At 37.0% G+C, this 23,637-nt stretch overlaps 1 protein-coding gene across 1 annotated transcript in view; it reads left to right on the forward strand.

Moving 5' to 3' along the window:
• Nucleotides 1–659: 659 nt before the first annotated feature.
• NPHP3 (nephrocystin 3) overlaps nt 660–23,637 on the forward strand; it is a 39,743-nt gene continuing 16,765 nt past the window's right edge. The window contains exons 1-15 of the mRNA XM_090284331.1: nt 660–1,155; nt 3,851–3,976; nt 4,518–4,668; nt 6,491–6,643; nt 7,683–7,816; nt 9,522–9,682; nt 10,455–10,611; nt 14,621–14,695; nt 16,063–16,236; nt 18,721–18,824; nt 19,763–19,877; nt 20,123–20,266; nt 20,752–20,849; nt 21,911–22,013; nt 22,428–22,510. Of these exons, the coding sequence (XP_090140457.1) occupies nt 760–1,155; nt 3,851–3,976; nt 4,518–4,668; nt 6,491–6,643; nt 7,683–7,816; nt 9,522–9,682; nt 10,455–10,611; nt 14,621–14,695; nt 16,063–16,236; nt 18,721–18,824; nt 19,763–19,877; nt 20,123–20,266; nt 20,752–20,849; nt 21,911–22,013; nt 22,428–22,510 (2,174 nt within the window). The 5' untranslated portion in view covers nt 660–759. The remainder of the gene's footprint in view (nt 1,156–3,850; nt 3,977–4,517; nt 4,669–6,490; nt 6,644–7,682; nt 7,817–9,521; nt 9,683–10,454; nt 10,612–14,620; nt 14,696–16,062; nt 16,237–18,720; nt 18,825–19,762; nt 19,878–20,122; nt 20,267–20,751; nt 20,850–21,910; nt 22,014–22,427; nt 22,511–23,637) is intronic.

Consider the following 23,637-nt stretch of genomic DNA (forward strand, 5'->3'; position numbering starts at 1 on the left):
GCAATAGAGCTACACCAGCCAGTATGGGTCAAGAGAATTGAAAATTAAAGATTTCCGGTTATGAGGCGTAGAGAGGCCTTTGAAGAACTTAAAAAACCACCTCGTGTCAGGACTGTTCCGGGTGGTCTCAGGCTGTCAAGCCTAAAAGCTTTTCCTTGGCTGGTGCTAGGTCTTGCTGGTCGTTCCAACTGCCTTGCCTACAGAGAGGCGCGGAGGGAGAGGCACCTAGCCGGCGCCCCATACATTCCTCCGATTTCCCAGTTGCCTTCAGAGAGGAGCGCTTTCGTCAGGGGCGGCCGCGGGACAGAAGCAGCAGCAGCGGAGGAGGAGGAGCTGGAAGCCCAGGTTAGTGCTCACTGTGAGGTACGCGCCAGGCAGGGAGCCTCGAGCCGGCAAGAGGCAACTGAGGGAAACCGGGCGTGTGCGCTCGCCTGCAGGCTCTGACCGCTCGCCCCGCCCCGCCCCTTTCCATACTACCACTCTGCAGGTCCCGTTTTCATGCCCCGCCCCATCCCTCCCTTTTCGCCCCCTCACCCCGCCCCGTCCCTTCCTGCTGCCCCGCCCCGTCCTGCTGCACCGCCTCATCCCTATACTACTGTTTTGCCCGCCCCTCGTGATGCCCCGCCCCTCGTGAAGCCCCGCCCCTCTTCCTACCCAGTACCTTCCAGCGGCCGAGGCCCGTCGCGCTCCCCGGGTCCCTCCCTGCTTGTTCTGTCCCGCCTTCCCCTGGTATCCGAGGTAGGGGCGGCCGTGCGCGCCATGGGGACCGCCTCGTCGCTCGTGAGCCCTGCGGGCGGGGAGGTAATCGAGGACACTTATGGGGCAGGCGGCGGAGAGGCCTGCGAGATCCCAGTGGAGGTGAAGCCCAAGGCCCGCCTGCTGCGCAGCTCGTTCCGCCGGGGCGCGGGAGCCGCGGCACTAGGGGCCGGGCCCGGGTCGCTGAACCGCGGGGCGGGCGGCGGCGGGCTGCTGGGAGCCAGCTTCAAGTCCACTGGCTCGTCGGTGCCCGAGCTAGAGTACGCGGTGGCTGAGTACGAGCGGCTGAAGAAGGAGTACGAGATCTTCCGGGTCAGCAAGAACCAAGAGTTGCTGTCCATGGGCCGCCGTGAGGCCAAGCTGGACACGGAGAACAAGCGGCTGCGGGCGGAGCTGCAGGTAACGCCGGGCCCGGGCGCTCAACGAGGGAGGCCGCGACACCCGGGAAAATGAAGTCTGGGCGGTCTGCCCATGGCCGCATAGCCGCCTGGGGACATGGCCAGGCTGGACTCTGTACGCCTGACCTCGTTCCTTGCCCATCCTGTCGCTTTTCCAAACCAACTAGTTTTGAAAGCTGAGCAGCAACTGCTGTACATTTTAATTTGAAGGGACATATTCTGTTGGTGGTCTAAACTGATTCCTTCACTGCTGCTACTGCTTTTCTATTTCTGGTTCATTCATTCAGTTGCCTTGAAGCAGTAAGCCTGAAAGTGTCCGAAGCAGCAAATGCCAATCTCCGTGGGGCTCTGGAAAAGTAGGTTCACACAGGGCACACACACACAAAAATACTTTGATAACATCTGTTGAAACAACTCATTCCAATCTTCCCAGGAGTTTTTAACTCCCCACCCCCCACTCCCTAAAATTTTACATGCGTCTAGGTTTCTTTGTGTAATTCCATTGCTCTTGGGTTTTAATGACCCTGAAGTGAATTGCCTGACCTCCCTATAACAGATTTATTTATCTCATTAAAATAATATATAAAGCAAAAGGTTGCTTTTCTGTGATGAGAGTTGTGAGACTTTGTGCCATTGGTTTGGGTCCCCTTTACTCCCTATTTTTTCTTTACTATGGAAGAAATTTCTAGACAGTCCAAGTGTTCCCGGGCGCATCACAGTAGGAATTGACTAAATACCTCAGACTGAGTTTTCTAAAGGGAGGAAGCCACCTTTCTTCTAGAGTAGGCATTCTAGTCAACTCGCCCAGCCCACATTGACTGTTGTGTAATCAACACTGTTATCTGGGAAGGCAGACTTAGCAGTCTCTTTGTTGTCTGAGCAGTTTTCCTACTGGGCAGTCTTAGTGCACTTGCATGTATGCATTTCAGGTATCTGATTTCATGGTCCCAAGGCACTGTCCAATAAACACTGCACATTGGAAATAACTGTGAGATGGAGGTAGAAAAGAAGGCTGGACCAACCAGTAAGAGTAGACAAATGCCATGGTCTCGGTTTCCTCCTGTTACCAGTCCTGATTACTTATGTAATCTTTTTTATTAATTTCTCACATATCTAGGCATAAAAAATTCTTCTTTGTTTATTTAATGCATTTAGTCAGACATTAAGTGGAGGAGGTCTGTGGATAATAAGATGAATGAGACATGGAGGCAAGGAGCACATGGTCTCACAGAATTTCAAATTAAGCTTAGAAATTACACTTTTTGTTCTCTTAAAGATGGGGAACATGGATGGCCCTGACTGGTGTAGCTCAGTTGGTTGGGCATCATCCCACAAAGAGAAAGGTTGCTGGTTCGATTCGCAGTCGAGCACATGCCTGGGTCCCTGGTTCAGTCCCCAGCTGAAGTGCATATGAGGCAACTGATCGATGTTTCTCTCTCATATTGAAGTTTCTCTCCCTCTCTTTCTCCATCCCTTCCCCTCTCTCTAAAAATGAATAAATAAAATCTTAAAAAAGAAAAGATGGGGAAAATAAAGCGTAAGATTAGAACTTGTAAAGAAAAAGTATTTTCCATTGAAAGCTTAATGCTGACATGTCTTCATTTACTATAGTTCAAGCATAGTTTGCATTTTTTATTATGTGTTTGAATATAATGGCAATATATAGTTCGTAATAACTGGTAAACCCTGGCTGGTTTGGCTCAGTGGATTGAGCATCGGCCTGCGAGCTAAGTGTCGCTGGTTCGATCTTCCAGTCAGGGCACATCAGAGAAGGAAAACTCTGACTCCAAAAAACCTCCGCTGCCTTGCGGCATACCTCTTCAGGGGAAAGGCTAAGGGAGTAAACCCCGACAGAAAATCCGGAGCCGGAGTCCCTAAGGCGGTTTGACGTTGTAGTCAACACCGGCAACTCCTGCGGCGCACCTGAAGCCAAGCTGTATTGACTCCGTCTTTCCCTTGGACCCTTCAGCTGCGAAGAGAGGGGGGGTCTGCTGCATGGGCAACAGCAGACCCTCCATATCACCCTGCCCAGGCTCTGTAGCTTCAGCTTCACTGGAGAGGACACTCCAGCGTCATCGCAAGATGTCGATTCAACACGGGAGGAGACAGATACCGTGTCACTCCCGAGTTGGACTGCACAGCCATTCTCGGTGGTGCAGATAGACTCTTAAGAAGCTACACCATTGTCTCTCGAGACGGACGGCTGCCGACGAATAACTGGTAAATAGTCGTCGGCGGCGGCGGCAGCCGTCCGTCTCGAGGGACGATGGCGTAGCTTCTTGAGAGTCTATCTGCACCGCCGAGAATGGCTGTGCAGTCCGACTCGGGAGTGACAATCCCTGCCACACTTGTTACAGGTGAAGGCAGATGGCCGTTGTTGCTGCTGTTGACGCTACTTCCGCCTCGATCTTTTCTGGACCGCCTCCTCGTTGGGCGCAGCCTCTGCGCGGGAGGTACCTTGCCTGACCGCGAGCCTCCAGGCTAGGCGGTCGTCTGCTTGAACTTCCCATGTGTTGAGATTGATGGAGCATTGTGTCATGTCTTTTGTAAATAGTAAATAGTAAATAGTAAATAGTAAATAGTCCATGATAAATAGTAAACTGCTAAAATTCTAAGACATAATTATATATGTAAGATAATATTAAATTTGGGAAGAATACTATTTTTCTTAGAAATAACAAGGTAAATTATTCCAGGCACTTCAAAAGACTTATCAGAAGATCCTACGGGAAAAGGAGAGTGCTTTAGAAGCCAAATACCAAGCAATGGAGAGGGCAGCTACATTTGAACGTGACAGAGATAAAGTTAAAAGGCAGTTCAAGGTATTCTTTACATTTTTATCCTCAAAGTAATGTGGAATAAAGACTATATGCTTTCAAAATTCATATAATGCTGTGATAAAAATAACAGTAAGTAATGTGGAAGTCATGAAAATTATGAGAACTAGAGTAAAAAACACTTTCTAGTTTTGAGTTGAACCTGGTAAACTTGAGATAGTTTCAAAGAAAAGATATAAAAGTGAACATTTTAATAAAGATTTTTTTTTGTAAATGGAGTGTTTCTCTATGGAGGAAGGCATTTGAAAGTGTTTGGGGATGTTTTGTATGGGAAGGCATTACTCACATTTAGTGGAAGCAGGGAACAAAGTTGCTAAACATTGTGCAGTTCACAGGACAGCCCCACACCACGGACACGCAGCCTGCTGTAATTCCAGTGGGTGCAGTTACAAACAGTGAGGCAGAGGTGCTCAGATTGTTCGTCCGGCAAAAGAAGATCAAGAACCAAATGAATGAAAGATTTTCCCCTTAAAAGTTGAAGACACGTTTTATTATAGAAAAGTTTCCAAATTTAAATTCTTCACAGATTTTTAGGGAGACCAAGGAAAATGAAATTCAGGACTTACTGAGGGCCAAGCGAGAGCTGGAGAGCAAACTTCAGAGGCTGCAAGCTCAGGGGATCCAACTATTTGATCCTGGGGAGTCTGATTCAGATGACAACTGTACAGATGTTACTGGTAATGTATTTCCTATTTATAATATTTTGAGCTTTCAGTATAGGTGCGATGCTATTGTAGAGCCAACTGTGAATCCTTTTACTTATAGGTGATTGCTGATAGAGTTGTACTTTCTGTCTGGCTCTCAGCCATTACAAAAGCTCTTTTCCATGAAGTCCATGATATTGTCCGGGGCTGAGGTTTCTTCTGTCTTACCGCTCTGCCAACCTTAACCCACAGCTTTTCTCTCTCTAGCCTAAGATAGCTCCTCCACGTTCCACTGTCACATCTATATTTTAGGCAGGGGAAGAGAAAAGGGAATACATTCCCTTCCTTAAAAGCACAGTCTGAAAGCTGTACAGGTTACTCCTATTCAAATTCCATTGACCAGAACTACACCTAGAATAATTGGAAAGTGTAATCATTAGTAGGAAAGCCCTATATCCACCTAAAGTTTGAGGTTCTTATAGAAAGAAGGGGAAGTGGATATTGGTGGGCAGTCAGTAGTCTCTGTCACATTGTTTTTCCACATAATGATGTATTTTTTGCAACTATCAGTTAGAATGCTTGCATAGTATTTCATTGAGTACTTTCCAGTGCAGTTTTATGAGGTTTTGTTTTATAATCAAACATATAAAATATGTTTTTTCTAGAAATAAAGAAAAGCCTGGAATCATAGAATGAATGGGTCTACCGTGTTCCAAGAAAATATTTAAAAAGTGTGACTGATATTGAAAAAAGGAAAAAGATTCTATTTTAAATGTGATGGGAAAATGCAGTCACTCTGCCATTTATAAAAAAAAAAAAAAAAACTATATTCTTACAAACTGATACATTTTGGAGTGAAGTATGGCAACTGACAATTCCCTTTTAATTTGTATTTTAGTACAATTGGAATCTGACTAGCATTCTAGGATTTTTATTATTAAGTTTTGGGGGGGGCATGAAGTGATTCTTAATCGTCTTAGAGTGGCTAAGAAGATGCTTTTATGCCCCACATTAATTCTAGTGGTTATTTCAGTATTGATATGTTAAAATGTACAGTGTTTTAAAACTATTCTATTGTTATTGTCTTTGCAAGTTAATAACAGTTAATATTTCCTCTTATGTCTTTCTTCATATTTTGATTTAAATGTGAAGAAAGAATGTCTGAGGGAATGTCACTCATTTGAGATTCAAAGACCTACAAATAATCGTCTCAATTTTGCCAGAAATTTAGCCCAACCTCCAGTTTACTTGTGCTTAGTCAAATATGCCATATAGATATTTTGGCAAATATAATTTATATAAGTACCTATTGATTGAAACACTTGTTTTGCTCTTGGGGATAAAAGAGGATGTATTGTTTACATCCTTATCTTATAACCTAATGAATTACCAACATTAATTACTAGCATGCTAGTAGTGGTATGCCTTTGAAATTATTTCCATCAAATTTTACATTTTTAGAATTTTAGTGTGGGGGTGTTTTTAATGTCTATATGTTATTATAACTTCTTTGGTTATTTTTTTAAATTAAATTTATTGGGATGACGTTGATTCATAAAATTACATAAGTTTCAAGTGTACAAGTCTACGAAACATCATCTGTATATTGCATTGTATTCTTAATTTTTTTCATCTTTCTCTTTTTAATTCTCTCTTTGAATCTGAGATGATAACTAGAATTACATTGACCTGCACCTTAGAATTTGCTAAAAGTGGGTGGCAAAGTACTTTCAAAATCATTGAAGTTTGAATATTTGTTGTACTATAATAATGTAGTATTTTTTTATAATTAGAAATCCTGTTCAGTGTTCTGGTAAGTTTTTGAACATTCAGATAAAATCTCTTGCTTTAACAGCGGCTGGAACCCAGTGTGAATATTGGACTGGGGGAGCTTTGGGAAGTGAACCTTCCATAGGGAGCATGATGCAGCTTCAGCAGTCCTTCAGGGGCCCGGAGTTCGCCCATAGTTCTATAGATGTGGAAGGACCCTTTGCAAACGTCAACAGAGGTAACATTCACCATTTGCCAATTACCCTGGCTAATGGTAGTGACTGTTTATGTACTGTAATCTTGTGCTGGGACAACAACCATCAGCAGAACATGAGATTTGTAAACTGGGTGTCTTCTTTTGTCAAACCATCATGACTGGTGCTGCCACTGACCAAGGCTGATGAAATGATCTTATTCACATCAGGATCGGATGTGCTCCACAGCCAGACTGTCCCTTCATGTTCTAATAACTGAACTTATGGTTTAAATTCTCATCTAGATGAGCAGAGAGAGTCTAATATAGATTAATTGAGAAATAGTAGTTTTTATTCTTTCCCTCTGCATCTTTGATGATGTCTAAGGTTAGAGCAGGTTGCAAAGTAGAATACAAAACCTCAGTTATGTACTCTAGTTTTCTTAGTTAAAAGTATTTTCATTATTTGTATATAATTTAGTATCTAAAACAGCTTTTAAGATCTTTTTAGAATTTCAGTACCAATGCAGATCTGAGATGTTATAAATAGCTCTGCTCTTTTTTCTTAAAACTGTAAAGTTATTTGTCTATTAGCAAAATAAAAATTATATTTTAAATTATGCCTTTTGAATAAGCCAAATATTTCTTAAAATGTTCTTTCATACTAAATAGCATATGGTTACTTTTCATTTTATACCATTCTTGACCTTTCTTTTTCACTTAATATAGTTCAAGAATAATGAGTAGGTAAAACCATAGGCCAGCCTGGTAATGTAGGCTCTTCTCAAGTAGCAACCTAATTGAACAGTCCATGTGGCGTAGTTCTATGACATTTGACTGGAACCCCAGCAAAGATCACTGGTGATGCTGATTGCTTAAGTCCCAGAATAGAATTTGACATTGGAGAACTGATTGCCTTCTAATATGTTACTCTAGAAGTTATCTCAGTATTAACAAGTGAGATCAGATTCCATTCTAAGATGCCTATTGTGTTTTCTCTGACTTTCTAAAAATCATCTTGTCAAATGCTTTCTGGTGATTTTCTTTTTTTTTTTAATGAACTTATGAGAAATTTTATTTTCAGATGACTGGGATATTGCTGTGGCTAGTTTATTACAAGTTACTCCCTTGTTTTCACATTCTCTATGGAGTAACACTGTGAGATGTTACCTCATTTATACAGATGAAACCCAGGCTGAAGTGGATCTTTTCCTTAAGGTAAACACATTTATAAATTCTGTATTCACTGATTTAAAATCCAAGGTGATATTGTTTCCTATTACTTTTTTTCAAAGATTTATACTTTCATTTTTTTAAGATTTTATTTATTTGTTTTTAGAGAGAGGGGAAGAGAGGGCCACAGAGAAGGAGAGAAACATTGTTGTGTGAAAGATTAGTTGCCTCTCACATGTCCCCAACAAGGGACCTGGCCCACAACCCAAGCATGTGCCCTGACTGGGAATCGAACCGGTAACCCTTCAGTTCACATGCTGGTGCTCAATCCACTGAGTCACACCAGCCAGGGCTATTTCCTATTTCTGATTCTACTACATTTAAACCAAGTAGTTTACTACCTACTCAATTATATGTCTTAAAGAGCAGGAAGCATTTTGGGTTTTTCTTAAGAGAAAATTTTGCTCAGTATTATCAGTATTTTTCAATTAAAGTCTTGGAATTTTGTGCTTTTGAATGCTTCATTACACATTCTCCACAGTGTTTAAGACCCTTGTTGATAATGCCTGCTTCAGTTAGCATCTGTCTGCTTTATCCTTAACTCTGTATCAGGTTATAGCAAAATTTAATCCTTGTTATGGTTTTTCATTTTTAAAGCAGCCATTGAGGTTAATATAAGGCAGAGGCTGGCAAGCTCCAGTCTGTGGGCCAGATCTGGCCTGCTGTCTATTTTTGTATGACCCAGAGAAATGATTGTTTTCTACATTTTTAAGTGGTTGAAAAAAAAAAATGAAGAATAATAACTTGTGACATGAAATTCAAATTTTAGTGTCTGTAAATAAAGTTTTATTGGAACACAACCATACTCATTCATTTACATTTTGCCTGTGGCCACTTCTCACTACCATGGCAGAATGACTTGTGACAGAGACTAAATGGACCACAAAGACCTCTGCCAAACTGCCAAGTTGTTACACTATTATTAATTTGTGAAAATATTTGCCATCTGGCTTTTTATGAAAAACACTTGCTGACTACTGTCTGTTTGTTCTAACTGAATTTTAAATAAATGTGCATGTCACATTCTATACCTGCTATATTAACATCCTCCAGATTGTTTAATAAGTTCATTTAGCTTTTCTTTTGATATTACTCAGTTTTGGTAAAAAAGATAAATATTTTGGAAACCAAAGCTTTTCCTCACTAACTGAAAATACGTTATTCCCAAACACATGTTGAAGGAATTACTAATATATTACATAATAATAGTCATCATCACTAAGTAACTTAATTTGTTATGACTAACATTTTTATTTTATATATGTTTGTTTAGTGTTCTAATAGTCCATGCTGGGTACTTTTTTCCTACATAGATCTATGGATTTGTATTTCGTATTCTTCATAACAATAAAACATAAATCATTTGTAATAATAATAATAATAAATACCAAAACAAAATAACCTAATATTTTTCTCCTGTTGTTTTAAGCTTTATTATGAACTAAATCATTTTCTGAACTAGGAAACAGCCCAGTTATTAAGCTATTATTATTTTCATTTTATAGAGGAACTTTCCTTTTCTCTTAAAGATGTTTTTAAAAAATATGGTTGTATATTTAAAAAAATTTTTAATCACAAAATATCCAACATAACCTATTCTAAAGCATGCATTTTTATTTTAAGTGGTATGAAACTGACCAGATCTTTAGTTAAATACACTATGCTTTTTTATGTTTTAACTTGTTTTTAGGACTATTCACCTAAACTTAAAAGAATGTGTGAGACAATGGGATATTTTTTCCATGCTGTACATTTTCCAATAGATATTGAAAATCAGTACCTCACTGTAAGAAAATGGGAAATTGAGAAGAGTTCATTAGTTATCTTATTCATTCATGTAACTTTACCAAGGTAAGCTGAAATTTTTATAATTTATTACAGGAGTTAAGTTTGAAACTTTTCCATTTATTTGCAAAGTCTCATACATCTGATGCATTATTATGAGCCATGTTTAACAGTATGTTTGCGATATTTTTATATTAGATTTAAAAAATTAAAGTTACATATGCTTTAAAATTTAATGCACATCCCCCCACTCTTATTAGGGATTTCTGGACCCAAGGGTAGGAAGGACGACAACCATGTCCAGCTTGAAGCAGTTAGAGGAACTTGCGACCTTCTCCCATTGTCCTTTATAAGATTATAAAGGGTCTTAATATCTGAGAGGGAGGGATTGTTATTTTTTATTGTTAAAATAATTAATTATTTATTTTTTAAAAAAAGAAGAATATATGAAAGGGTGAAGCGGGAGAGCTTGTATGTATGAACCATGGGCATGGATTTGGTGGGGGACTGCTGGGGGAGGTGGGGTGCTGGGTGGAGGGGAGCAAAGGGGAAAAAATTGAAATTATTATAACAATATAACCAATATAATTTAAAAAAATTTAATGCACAATTAAATTTAATACACTCTTCATCGTCTTATAATAAACATATTATATTTTAACACTAAGCTGCAACAGAGCTATAAAAACATCCATTTTGGAAAGCTTCACTTGTTCTGCAGCTGGGCCTTTTCTGGCCGCTTTTTATTGCAGTAAACCCCCATTATTGACACTTTGGTTGATTGACTGTTTATTGCCACAATGCAGTATAGTAAAAGAAATACTGATTTCCAATCTAGCTTTTTATTGGAAGACTGTGAAGAAGCTTTCCTGAAAAATCCTGAAGGCAAACCACGATTAATTTATCATCATTTGGAGGATGGGAAAGTCAGTTCTGACTCTGTTCAGCAATTGATTGAACAAGTTTCTAACCTGAACAAGACCAGCAAAGTCAAGGTAAAATCCATAGGGTTGTTTTTTAAGAACATGCTTGGCAGAGGCAGGCCATGACATGGGACTGATCGGGTATGTTTGGAGAAGGGTAGGAAGGCAGAGTGCATGGAACAGAGGGAATGAGGGGAGATTAATAGAAAAGGTAAGAGGAGGCTCATTATGAAGAACCTTGGAGACCATTTTAAGGACCTTGTTTTCTTTTCTTTACTTGGAGTGAGATGGGAAGCCATTGGAGGACTTTAAGCAGCCACAGCAGAAGAAATTTAATTCTGAGAATAATCTCTTAGGCTGCTGTGTTGAGAATTGACTGTGGTTTAGGGGTTATGGGAGAGGTTAGAGTTGGAGACATGCTGCAGTCGTCCTGGTGAGAGATGTTTGTGGCTTGGACCAGGGTGATGCAGACGAGGCAATGGGAAATGGTAGGATTCTGGATAAATTTTGACAGTAGGGTTAACAGATTTCCTAACATTAATTGTGGACTGCGAGAGAAAGAGAGGAATAAGTAGCAGTATGTGGCTAACAAAATATGACCTGTGAGTGAACAATTCAGATTCTTTTCTGTGCTTTTGTTCCCAAGCTTTTTTTCATTCCTTTCCTTTCTTTTCTTTTTTTTTTTTCTTTTCTATCTGTTACTGACAAAGGACTAGGTAAGGAGGAGCCTTTTTATAGTAACCTTTACAAAAAGGACTTGGAAAAACAAAAAACTAATGAGTGGATAAAGAGATTTGATCATCCCTAGATTCCTGGTGAGACATACTTCAGAGTGGAGATGACAGGCTTTGCAAGACTGCCCTATGAGCTAATTTGGTAAATGTTTGTAATGTTAAGAGTACAACAGAAAACAGCTCTAGGATTTTTTAAGTTTTTAGTTCTCTTTATTTCAGGCAGAATATAAGATTAAATGTAAATACAAACATTTTTCTTACATCATTTAGTTTTGAAAAGGGAGCTTGAGACCAACATAACATTAAACCTAAGAGCCTATGCCAAAAAAAAGTGCTTTTTTATTATAGTTAATCTCCAGAACCATTTTCTTTCTTCATTTAATGCTTTTTTATTATTAGCTTACTCTACCAGCTCTCATGAGAAAAGATACTAATTCATCTTTTTTATCTCTATTCTATTAATTCTATAGATCTCGCTTTTACAAATCAGTATACTAGAAGGATACATTTATTTTATTTTTAAAATTTAATCTTTATTGTATTTTTTTACATTACCTCATAGTCCCCTTATACCCCCTTCCCTCCAGCAATCACCAAATTGTTGTCCATGTTCATTGAGTCCTTTTTTGCTCAGTCCCTCCACCTCCTAACCTCCCCCCACCACTAACTGTCACCCTGCTCTCTGAGTCTGTCATTTCACTTAGCATAATGTTCTCCAGGTCCATCTATACTGTTGTAAAGGGTAAAATTTTCCTTTTTTTACGGCCGAATAAGATTCCATTGTGTAAATGGCCCATAGTTGTTTTATCCACTCATCTACCGATGGACACTTGGCGATGTAAATAAAGCTGCAATGAACATAGTGTGCTTATGTTCTTTTGAATTAGTGTTTTGGGTTTCTTCAGATATATTCCCAGAAGTGGGATCGCTGGGTCAAAAGGCAGGTCCATTTTTAATTTTATGAGGTATCTCCATACTGCTTTCCACAGTGGCTGCACCAGTCTGCATTCCCACCAACAGTACAAAAGGATTCCCCTTTCTCCACATCCTCACCAGCAGTTGTTGTTTGTAGATTTATTGGTGATGGCCATTCTGACAGGTGTGAGATGGTAACTCATTGTGGTTTTAATTTGAAATTCTCTGATGATTAGTAATGTTGAACATCTTTTCATATGTCTGTTGGCTATCTCTACGTCCTCTTTGGAGAAGTGCCTGTTCAGGTCCTTTGCCCATTTTTTAAGTGGGTTGTTGTTTTGGTGTTGAGTTTTGTAGGTTCTTTATAAATTTTGGATATTAACCCATTATCAGATGTATCGGTGAATATGTTTCTCCTATTCTGTGGCTTCTCTTTTATTGATGACTTCCTTTGCTATGCAAAACCTTTTTAGTTTGATGTAGTCCCATATGTTTATTTTTTCTTTTGTTTCCCTTGCTTGGGGAGATACATCCGATAAAAAAATTACTACAAGCAATGTCTGAGATTTTGCTGTGTTTTCTTCTAGGATTTTTATGGTTTCAGGTCTAACATTTAAGTCTGATCTGTTTTGAACTTATTCTTGTGTGTGGTGTAAGAAGGTGGTCTAGTCATTTTTCTGCATGTATCTGTCCAATTTTCCCAACACCATTTATTGAATAAACTATCTTTAGTCCATTTTATGTGCTTGCTTCCTCTGTCAAATATTAATTGACTATAAAGGTGTGGGTTTATTTCTGGGCTCTGTTCTGTTCCATTGTTCTATGTGTCTGTTTTTATGCCAGTACCATGCTGCTTTGATTACTATGGCCTTATTAGGTAGTGTAATTCCTCCAACTTTGTTCTTCTTTCTCAGCATCGCTGTTGCTATGTATGGCCTTTTGTGGTTCCATATAACTTTTTGAAATATTTGTTCTAGTTCTGTGAAATGTGTCTTTAGAATCTTGAAAGGAATTGTGTTGAAACTATAGATTGCTTTGGGTGGTATGGACATTTTAATTATGTTAATTCTTCCTGTCCCTGAACATAGTATGTGCTTCCACTTATTTGTATCTTCTTTAATTTCTTTCTTCAGTGTCTTATAATTTTTCAAGTACAGATCTTTTACATTCTTAGTTAGGTTTATTCCTAGTTACTTTATTGTCTGAAACAATTGTGAATAAGATTGTTTTCTTGATTTCTCTTTCTGTTATTTAGTTATTAGCATATAAAGATGGAACTGATTTCTGGATATTGATTTTGTATCCTGCTACATTGCTGACTTCATTGATCAGTTCTAGTAGTTTTTTGGTGGAATCTTTGGGATTCTCTGTGTATAGAATCATGTCATCTGTATAAAAATAGTTTTACTACTTCCTTTCCAATTTGAATGCCTTTTATTTCTTCTTGTCTGATTACTATGGCTAGGAATATGTTGCATAAGAGATGCGAAAGCCAACATTCCTGTCTTGTTCCTGATCTTAAGGAGAACGCTTGTAGTCTTTGCCCCTTTGAGTACAATGCTGGCAATGGATTTGTTATATATGGCCTTTATATTCCCTCTATTCCCACTTTGCTGAGAGTTTTTTCATAAATGGGTGCTGGATTTTATTGAATGCTTTTTCTGCATCTATTGATATGATCATGTAGTTTTTATCCTTCATTTTGTTTGTGGGGTGAAACACATTAATTGATTTGCAAATGTTGTACCAACCTTGCATTCCTGGAATAAATCCCACTTGATCATGATGTATGACCTTTTTGATGCATTGCTGTATTGAATGAATTTATTTTATGAAAATAAGAAATAATATTCTCTCTACCATAATATAAATGTAAATGTAGGATAAACTTCCATGCCAATTCACTTGATATGCTTTCTAAAACCATTGTCTTATTCTCATCTTATCAAATACCAATCATTTTAGTAATACACATGTTCTTTACAGATAGGGCATTCTTTCAACAAACTCAAAAGGCCATTTTACATAGCCAAATATTATTTTGCATTTTTATTTTGTAGAATTAGCTTCACTGCCATAAAAATTGATTTTACTGTATTTTGTAGGTTATGTATGTTGAATGGTACAGAAATATGTAAGACAAAATTTGGACACATAAGCAAAAAACATATACTGTTTGTTTTATTACATTGTTCACACTAAATCCCTTGTGTGACCTTGGACAAGTTACTTAACTTGCCCCAGTTTCCTCTTCCATAAAATGGCAGTAATCCTAGTGTTTTCCTCAGAAGATTGTTGTGAGAATAAATGAGCTAATACAGGGAAAGTACTTAGAACAGTTTGTGATGCATAAGCACTATAAAAGTTTACCACCCCCACTTACTCCTGCTATTATTGTTTTTTCTTCTTGTTTAACTTCTTTTTTTTTCCAGATCATTGATCACTCAGGAGATCCTGCAGAAGGTGTATATAAAACTTATATTTATGTGGAAAAGATTATTAAACAGGTAAATATGCATTCCCTGCAAGATTTCATCTAAAATATTTAAGACTGTTTTCCATAAAATTCGGCTTTCCAGAGAAAATCACTTGTTTGTACAATACTCAGGGAGAATGCCATTGTTTCTTTTGGGTGTTCATCCTGTGCTATTATTGTGGTATTACTACTACCATGTATTTTTTTCTCTCATCTGTCTCACAAAGCTATTTGATGCTTCAATACCATTAAGTATAAAATATATTACAAGAGAGCTAGTTAAAAAGTAAGCGAAAATGTTCAATCTATTTAGAAGTCTCCTCAGATTCTGTGTGCACCTTGAATTTTTGTGTACTAGAAAAATTCTCAAAATGTTCTACCATATTATTCCTAACAATACAGAGAGGTGAAAACACCTTTAGGAGTCTTGGAGGTGTCTGGAGCTGTAGGTTTCTATGATGTTTCAGGGATTATCATGAAAATTTATGAGTGTTATGTATTCTGCTTGATAATATATCTATTTACTTTTAATATAGAATATTTAAAATCATGTATCAGCAGATTTGGTAATAATAATGAAAAGGAAAATAAGCCTTCATCTGTAAGTAAAATGGGCACAAGAGAAAAATGTTCCATTTTTAGCCTGTGGTTGCCTGTACCTGCTGAAACCTCCCCCAGGGAACTGGGGACTCAACTTGATAAGTAAGGGCTTGCATTACAAGTATAGAGTTATGTTATGAAAGCAAAAGAGTGAGCCCCAAAACATAATAAGACTTCTGGCAACACATTTTGCATAATGTTCTTTAGTATAAATTCTGACATTATCAATTTTGATTTCCTGAACAACCATTTGAACTCTAGGACCAATTAAATAAAATGACTTAAAATGACTTGAGCATAATAAGTGACAGCAAGTGAAATGAACATACTTACCATTGTTACCACTAGAAGGATAACATATTTTCAGTGGTATAAAGACTACAGATCACAACAGAGATATTTGATATCAAGAACCTCATCTAAGTAACTACATTCTTATAGAATATAAAGCAGCATATTTCTTAGTGTTTGTACAATCTTTAAAATTATTCACTAGCCAGATAAACCAAAATACTGTATAACATTTTTTAGAAAATAAATTCCATGGGAATCAAATACCCTTCTAACTCTATTTTTAGTAAAAGAGAGAGGTCTTTGTCTTTATTATTTTAATAGTTTCTTTATTTTAAAACGTGTTTTTTTATAGTTATAATTTATTCTTGTAGGTACTATATAAAAGCCATAGTTTTGGACTTATTCTTTCTAGTAGGTGAAATCTACTTAGGCCTTTGTGCTAATGCTGCTGCAAGGCTTTTTTGTGTTTTATTAGTTTTCCATGTGCTTGCTCTTGGTGTTCAGGACATCCTAGGCTTTGAGAACACAGACCTGGAGACTAAGGATTTGGGGAGTGAAGATTCTATTCCAGAAGAAGACGATTTTGGTGATGTTCTGTGGGACATACATGATGAACAAGAGCAAATGGAAACTTTTCAACAGGCTTCAAATTCAGCCCATGAATTGGGATTTGAGAAAGTAAGCATTTAGAGTATTGTTCCAACAAGGATCAGCCTCCATTTAAAGGGTGTGTGATGACTGTGTTTTCATCTAAATGTAGTCAAGGTTAATATTTGTGTTAGCGTCTGCCCCCATGTCCTGATTATTTATTGTGAGACATGTGCTTACATATGTATCATATGAAAGATATGTGAGATTAAATATACTTCTAAACATCAGACATTTTTAGTTACAGATTAGGAGTTTTCAACCACATGTTCATTTGTTACCATCTGCAATTCACCAGATCAAGACTAGGATATCTAGGAAGTTTGATAAAATTAGTAGAGCTATGTATTCTTCTGTTTTGGGGAGGAATAAAATTATCAAGCATTCTGAAAACATAGCACAATAGTTAACGTGATAGGCAGATTACTCCTTCAGCATCCTTAGATATCTAAAAACAGCGAACAGAATGTGAAGTGCTCGAAGAATCTATGTTCAAGTTCAAAATATTTCAAGTGCTTTTTAAATTAATGTAAAAAATAATATTTAAAAAATATTGCATAGTAGCTGTCCCTGACAGCTATATTTTAATAGAATTTTTATAATTTAAACTATGTTAATGTCCTGATTCTGCCATTTCCTAATCATGGATTTTGGTCAAGTTACTTATCTCTAAACTTTGACTTTCTTGTCTAAAAAATGAGAATAATTAATAATACCTACCACAGGGTTGTTGGGTGGATTAAACCAGATTGTACATGTAAAGCACTTGACATAGTACATGGCACACGATAAATGTTAAATTGTTGTTATTTCATATGAGGGGCGACCCCAAAAAACAGAATTTATTTACAAAAAATTGTGTATTCTTACATGTTTAAACTTCAGTCACCTTCAAAGTTCTCTCCGTTTGATGCAATACACTTATCAAGACATTTTTTCCACTGCTCAAACAGTTTTTGAACTCATTGATTTTGATGCCTTTTAGCACTTCTGCCATTTTTTGTTTCACTTTCTCCACATCAGCAAAGTGTTTTCCTTTGAGGACATCTTTCATCCAGGGAAATGAAAACAAGTTCCTCAGGGTGAGATCAGGTGCATAGGGAGGGTGGGGCACAGGTGTCATGCTGTTTTTTGGTGAAAAACTGCTGAACACTCAGTGTGTCGGAAGGTGCACTCATAAATCACCTGTCATGAAACAGGCAAACACACTGAAAGAGTCTTCAGAAAAAAAATCACTGAAGCTGAACATAGTCTTTCACTACAACACCAGCTGGTACCCTGATACAGAGGGGTTCCTAGAACACTCATGTAGCAGGAGAAGCCTGTACTACAAGGGGCCTGCTCTCCAGAAGTTAATTCTGGGGTATTTTTTTGGGTCCCCCCTCATAAGAGGTATTATTATCATTATTTTATAAATGAAGAGCCTAAGATTCAGATTATAGTTTGCCTAAGAGCACACAGTGAATAGAGATCGCTGATCTGGGATTTGAACCAAAATCTTCTGGCCCTAAATCTTATGCTTTTTTTTCTATAGCAAGAGGTCTTAATTTGGGGACCGTGGGTCTGTAAATGGGCTTTATGTGTGACAGTGAATTAAATTGTTAGGATATGCAAGGTCATAAATCAGTAAAGCTTTTGCTTCTTCAGAAACGTCATTGCTATCAGAATTATTTGAGTTCCTGGAGAATATATTCTGTATTGAGATTTGACAAACAGAAAAATTGACTGAGAAACTATACCAGATAATCATTTATTGTAATTGCTGGAAATTTCTGCTACCCTGAAGCTAGCCAGAAACTACTTACTACAAATACTTTTAAATCCTTATCAGTTGTCATTTAGACCACTGGTACAATTAAACATTTCCACCATCAAGTTAACTTTGGAATCTCATTAGTAAGTACTGAGATATTTTGGTTTTCTGAACATTTCCTTTTCAGCTCTGTACCAATTTTTAGTGTCTGGGGAAAGTCTGGAAAATATGGTTCTTGGTCTTTGCCCAGAGCTCAGAAAGATCTCACGTGGCCTGTCCTAACCTGATTCTCTGTAGCAGGTTGGGAGACTTCAAGTGCTCAGATGAAACCTGCTCTTGTTTGATTGTACCTATTCTCAGGAATCCCTGGAAACAGAGGTGGTCTCCAGGACAGGTGTTTTGAATAGGAGATCAAGGATGCCTGTGGGTAGCCCCCTCAAAGTACAGTGGCCTCCCTGCAGCATGGTATAAAACATCTGAATCTTGTAAAACCCCATGGGGACCTTATAAGATCTCTCCTTCATTATTTATAGCAATACTATGTATAGAGGAAATTGAGGCCCATCTATAGTGTACTACCTTAGGTATATTTTAACCAGCCATAAAATAAGCAATTATGAGGGTGCTATTGACTAAAAGTAGATTTCATTTTCTCATGCAGCTTTTCTCCAGTGATTTCAGAGGATAATCAGAAGTTGACTCTATTTACTATTCTAAGAGGCATGTGCTTCCTCATAATTTAAATTCACTTTTGTTTCTAGTATTACCAACGCCTTAATGACCTGGTGGCAGCACCAGCACCGATCCCACCCCTTCTTGTATCCGGAGGACCAGGTTCTGGGAAATCCCTTCTCTTATCAAAGTGGTATGATGCAGTACAATTAAATTGTTATCATTGTATCATTTGAATTACTGATTTCATCCAATAAAATGTGGTATTGCATGTCTGCCTTCCTGCATAGTATGAACTAAACATTAAAAGCAAAAAGGGGTGAAATAATGGATTTGTGCCCTGAAGTGTACACAATTTAGATATTAGAGAGAAGATACAGAATGAGAAATGAAGAGGAAATGTGTGATTGTGTAGATAAATGATGTAGGCCAGAGCTAAGGAGGTGCTTTGTAAGGGAGTGGCCAGTGTGACATAGAATTAGATGAATTCTGGAAGGGATGTGCCTTTATTTTCAATTATGGGCTTCATCTTAAAAGTTTCATTGGGATTTTAAATATGTGAAACAAGGCAAAGACTACTTAGAGTGAAATAAGTCATAAAGAATATAAAAATAACAAATTTTACTATGACTGTTCTTCAAATTATAGACTAAGGTTCATAAAAGCTAATAAATTCTTCTAGTTTCATTTCAGTTCATATTATTTAAAGATAAGTAGTAAGAATATTTTCTTTCATTCATAACTATTGACATTGAAGAGTTAGCATACGTTGTTTCTTTTTTATTGCATTCTTATTTGAAGTTATGTTGGAAAACACTTTTTGTACTTAATAAAGAAACTTCTTTGTCTAATAACATATTTGTAATTAGAGGTTAATGCTCATTTTACTAATACTTTAAATTGAAATGTGCACTATTTTGGCTTACATCCATTAATATCAGTTTGTAATTAAAATGAATATGCTTTTTAACCGTTAATTTAAAAAGATTGAAAAGTGGAGTAAAATGAAAATTTCACATGTTTATTAAAAACTGACCATGTGATTGCTGATAGGTAGCATGCACTGTGAATTCTTTTTTGGTGACAGTAAAATGAGCTTCATTATTCTTATAAAAGGTCTTTTTCTTTCAGGATTCAATTACAACAGAAGAATTCCCCTAACACACTAATTCTTTCTCATTTTGTGGGGAGGCCCATGTCAACCAGTTCAGAGTCTTCCTTGATTATTAAACGACTTACTCTAAAGGTATAGTATGCCATCTTTTGGAATTACCAGAATTTTTTTCAGATTCACATGTTGTTGGGGCTAAGTGCCTGATGATAAACCAATTTTCAATATTACCCATTTGTTCTGGTTTTGCATAAGGTTAAATATACTACTCAATGCAAATTTGTGACTGAATTTTGGTTTAAAATTCAGAGATAGAAATATTTGTCACCAGCCGTGGTAAAGTATAACTACTTCAATTTGTATGTATTCTCATCTGGTAGTTGATGCAGCACTCTTGGTCAGTATCTGCTCTGACATTGGACCCTGCTAAGCTTCTAGAAGAATTTCCACGTTGGCTAGAAAAACTCTCTGCCCGTCATCAAGGCAGCATCATCATCATCATTGATTCTATAGATCAAGTCCAGGTACTGTTTCCACTTTGTACCCTGTTGATATACTCAGAATGATACAAAAATATTAGTAATGACTATAGCAGACATTTAATTTATATGTTCATGAGAAGAAAATCTTGATCTTGTTTCTTTTATTTCTGCTTAATTTCTAAAGAGGAAGCATGTGGGTTAAAAATATATTTATACTGTTTGCCAGTAGATGCTAATATCTTGTTGGGAAAGACCAACTAAATTTTCACAAGTAGCAAAAATTGTTCATTTTGACATATTTTTAGGGCCTGGATGTTTCCTTGAGTGTCCAGAATTCAGATCAGCAGTAATAATCTTTTGCCACTTGTTCTTCTAACATTCTGAGATAAATCATCCAAAAATAATATTTTATCTTTAATAGCAGCGAGAAACTTAAAGAGAATTTTTATTTTACTTGGGGAGCTATTATTGGGTTGTTTTGAAATATTTTGAATTAATAGATTGAATTTTGTTTTTATATTTTTAAGCAAGTTGAAAAACACATGAAATGGCTGATAGATCCACTGCCAGTGAATGTAAGAGTAATTGTTTCTGTGAATGTAGAAACATGCCCTCCAGCATGGAGGTACGATGCTAACTTTAGTTCTTTCAGATTACGTGAAATATTTTAAGTACAACCAAGGCGAGGTTTTTGATATGTGTTTGTGTTTTTCATATTTTTTATAAACGTGGCAGTGAGGATGGGGAGAAGTGGACAATACCAGGAAAAAGATGCAAACTATAGGATTTGGTGGGAGGTTAAATCTGGAATGTGAGAGAGGAGAAAGCTGGGATGATTCCCAAGTTTCTGATTTGAGAGATTAAGTAAATTTTGGTCCTGTGAACTGAATGGGGAGCCCAAAGGACATCCTGTTTTTCCAACATGGAGAGGTTGAGTTGCCAATCATAACTTGATGTCTAGTAGGCAAGTAAGCGCTTGGATGAGGAAAATAGGGAGGGGGCTGGGCTAAGGTGCTTGTTATCCTGAAATGTGAGTTCACTGTAAAAGCCCTCAAAGAAGGGATGCAGTGGTTGAATTCTGGGAGACAGTATTTCTCAATCTATTTTTGCTCCCATAGGAGCCTTTTTAGTCATTTTCTTCCTAATCACCTTCCCACTAAGAAATTTAATACCACACATATTCTATATTTTAGTTTATGTGTATAAACAGATATGTGTGTGTGTTTGTGCTTTATACATAAAAAGAATAAGTAAGATTTTTCACCCCCTCCCCCAACAGTTTTCACCATTCCATTGAGAATGCATGTTGTAGAGTGATTAAATTTCATTTGAATTACAAGTTACTTGTGGGCAAAGACTGTCTTGTCTGTTCCTCATAGGTACTAATACCTGTGTTTAGTTTTACTGATATTATATTACATAGAACTAGAAATGTCATACCACTTCACTACCTAATGTATATGCTATTTTATAACAGTCTTTGTTGTGATTAATTGCTGAAAGTAATGATACACATTAGAATAAATGAAATAATATTACTTAATAGGATTAACAGATTAGTTTTGCTTATTTTATAAAGGCAGTATAAAAAATTAATTCTTGAAATGGATTTTTACTTGTGGGTAGAGTACAGCATTTGTGGTATTATTAGAGGAGAATTTCATTTTTCTTTTCTTTAAATATAAGGTTGTGGCCTACACTTCATCTTGATCCTTTAAATCCTAAAGATGCAAAATCTATTATAATTGCAGAATGCCACTCTGTAGACATTAAATTGAATCAAGAGCAGGTAAGTATTTTGCATTGTGTTGCTATCTCTTACTCTTTTTCAGTTTTCCTATAAAACACCTTATATGAGACTTAAAATTCAGTATTCTCTATTGTTATAAGGAAAACTGAGCTTAGTAATTACTTTGTTAAATGCATTTGCTCTTAAATTTATAACTGATATAGAAGAAGCAATAGAAATGATTTTGGTTAGAGGTTTACTTTATTATATTTAAGCAGGTATTTTAAAAGCAATAAAAGCATTTGCATGTCGACCTCACCTGTGGCCCACCACCACACGGCAGTGATGCTGCTGATGAGATGGCAGGACCCCTGTCATTCCTGCAGGGATATTTGTTGATGGCTCAGTTGTAAAGACCGCTTAATCTCAGGGTGGTTTTTTATTTTTGTTTTGTTTTTTGGTAAACTGGTGCAGGAGAAGAAGCTAGAACGACATTGTCGTTCTGCTGCAACCTGCAATGCTCTTTATGTCACCCTTTTCGGCAAAATGATTGCATGGTAAGTGGTGATTATTTTACATGATCTTCTGCATGTTTTGTGTTTGTTGCAGATTGCTTCCTCACCATGTGACATGGAGAACTGATCCTTATTACTTTTTTTGAGCCACTCAGATTCTGTTTATTCTAACAATGATACTAACATCCTGTGAGAATGTGACTTATGACTGAAGATCAATAACCAGTGAATTATCATAACTTACTGAGTATGTTTGTGTAATTTTCATCACACTAATCTTTTCCCTACTCGGGGTTGCAAAAGAAGGCCATTTTGCCCTCATTTGGGGTCCACCCATGAGTATTGATTGTCACCTGTTTGAGACCCCTAGTTTTGGAAAAGTGAGGAGTCACCTGAGGCATAAAAATGTTATTTCTGGTGCCCTTGAATATTATTAGGTAGGTGTGTAGGTGAGGAATTTTAGTTGTCTATTGTCAAATCCTGATAAACCTTTCATCTTAAAATAGATTATTCCACTTTAGATAATTCATTAGTAATTTGCTTTTAGATAACCATTAGAAAGTTTCACTACTTTTATTTCTTCTTTAGTATTACCTCAGCCTACTTGTTTGTCCATATGAAACCAGAGGTAAAAACAATTAATTTTTTTGGTATTCATTACAATAGATAGTAATCCTAGCACAACTCATATTCTAGACACTGAGTTTATTACTTTTGTCTCTTATTCCCACATTTTCATTTTAAGTACCAAATCTGAAATGAAAAAATTTTCTAAAACTTTGACTTGCCCATGATATTTACACTATTCTTTCCCACAGTTCCCAGAGTTGTGCAGTGAATCTGGCCTTTGTGAACATCAGTAGCTTGAATAAGTACAGTTCAAGATTGCAAGTTACTTTCTATACATTCTATAATGTTTATTGAAATTATCTATTTGAGAGGGACTATGGACTATTTTTTTCCTCTTCTTTAGATATCTTTATAGTTAAAAAAGAAACTACTGGTAATATTGTGTAATAATTTAAAACAAGCCCCCCTGTTTACTAATTTTCTTTAGCCTGATGTTTTCTTAAATTCTGGCTCTGAAAAATTTAATTTGCATGGCTAACTAATAATATTTATTTAGGTGGCATGCATCTAGTTGATAAGAACCATGTCTTACTCATTTT

This window comes from Furipterus horrens, unplaced genomic scaffold (assembly GCF_987537825.1).
Source record: "Furipterus horrens unplaced genomic scaffold, mFurHor1.1.pri manual_scaffold_7, whole genome shotgun sequence".
NCBI lineage: Eukaryota > Metazoa > Chordata > Mammalia > Chiroptera > Furipteridae > Furipterus > Furipterus horrens.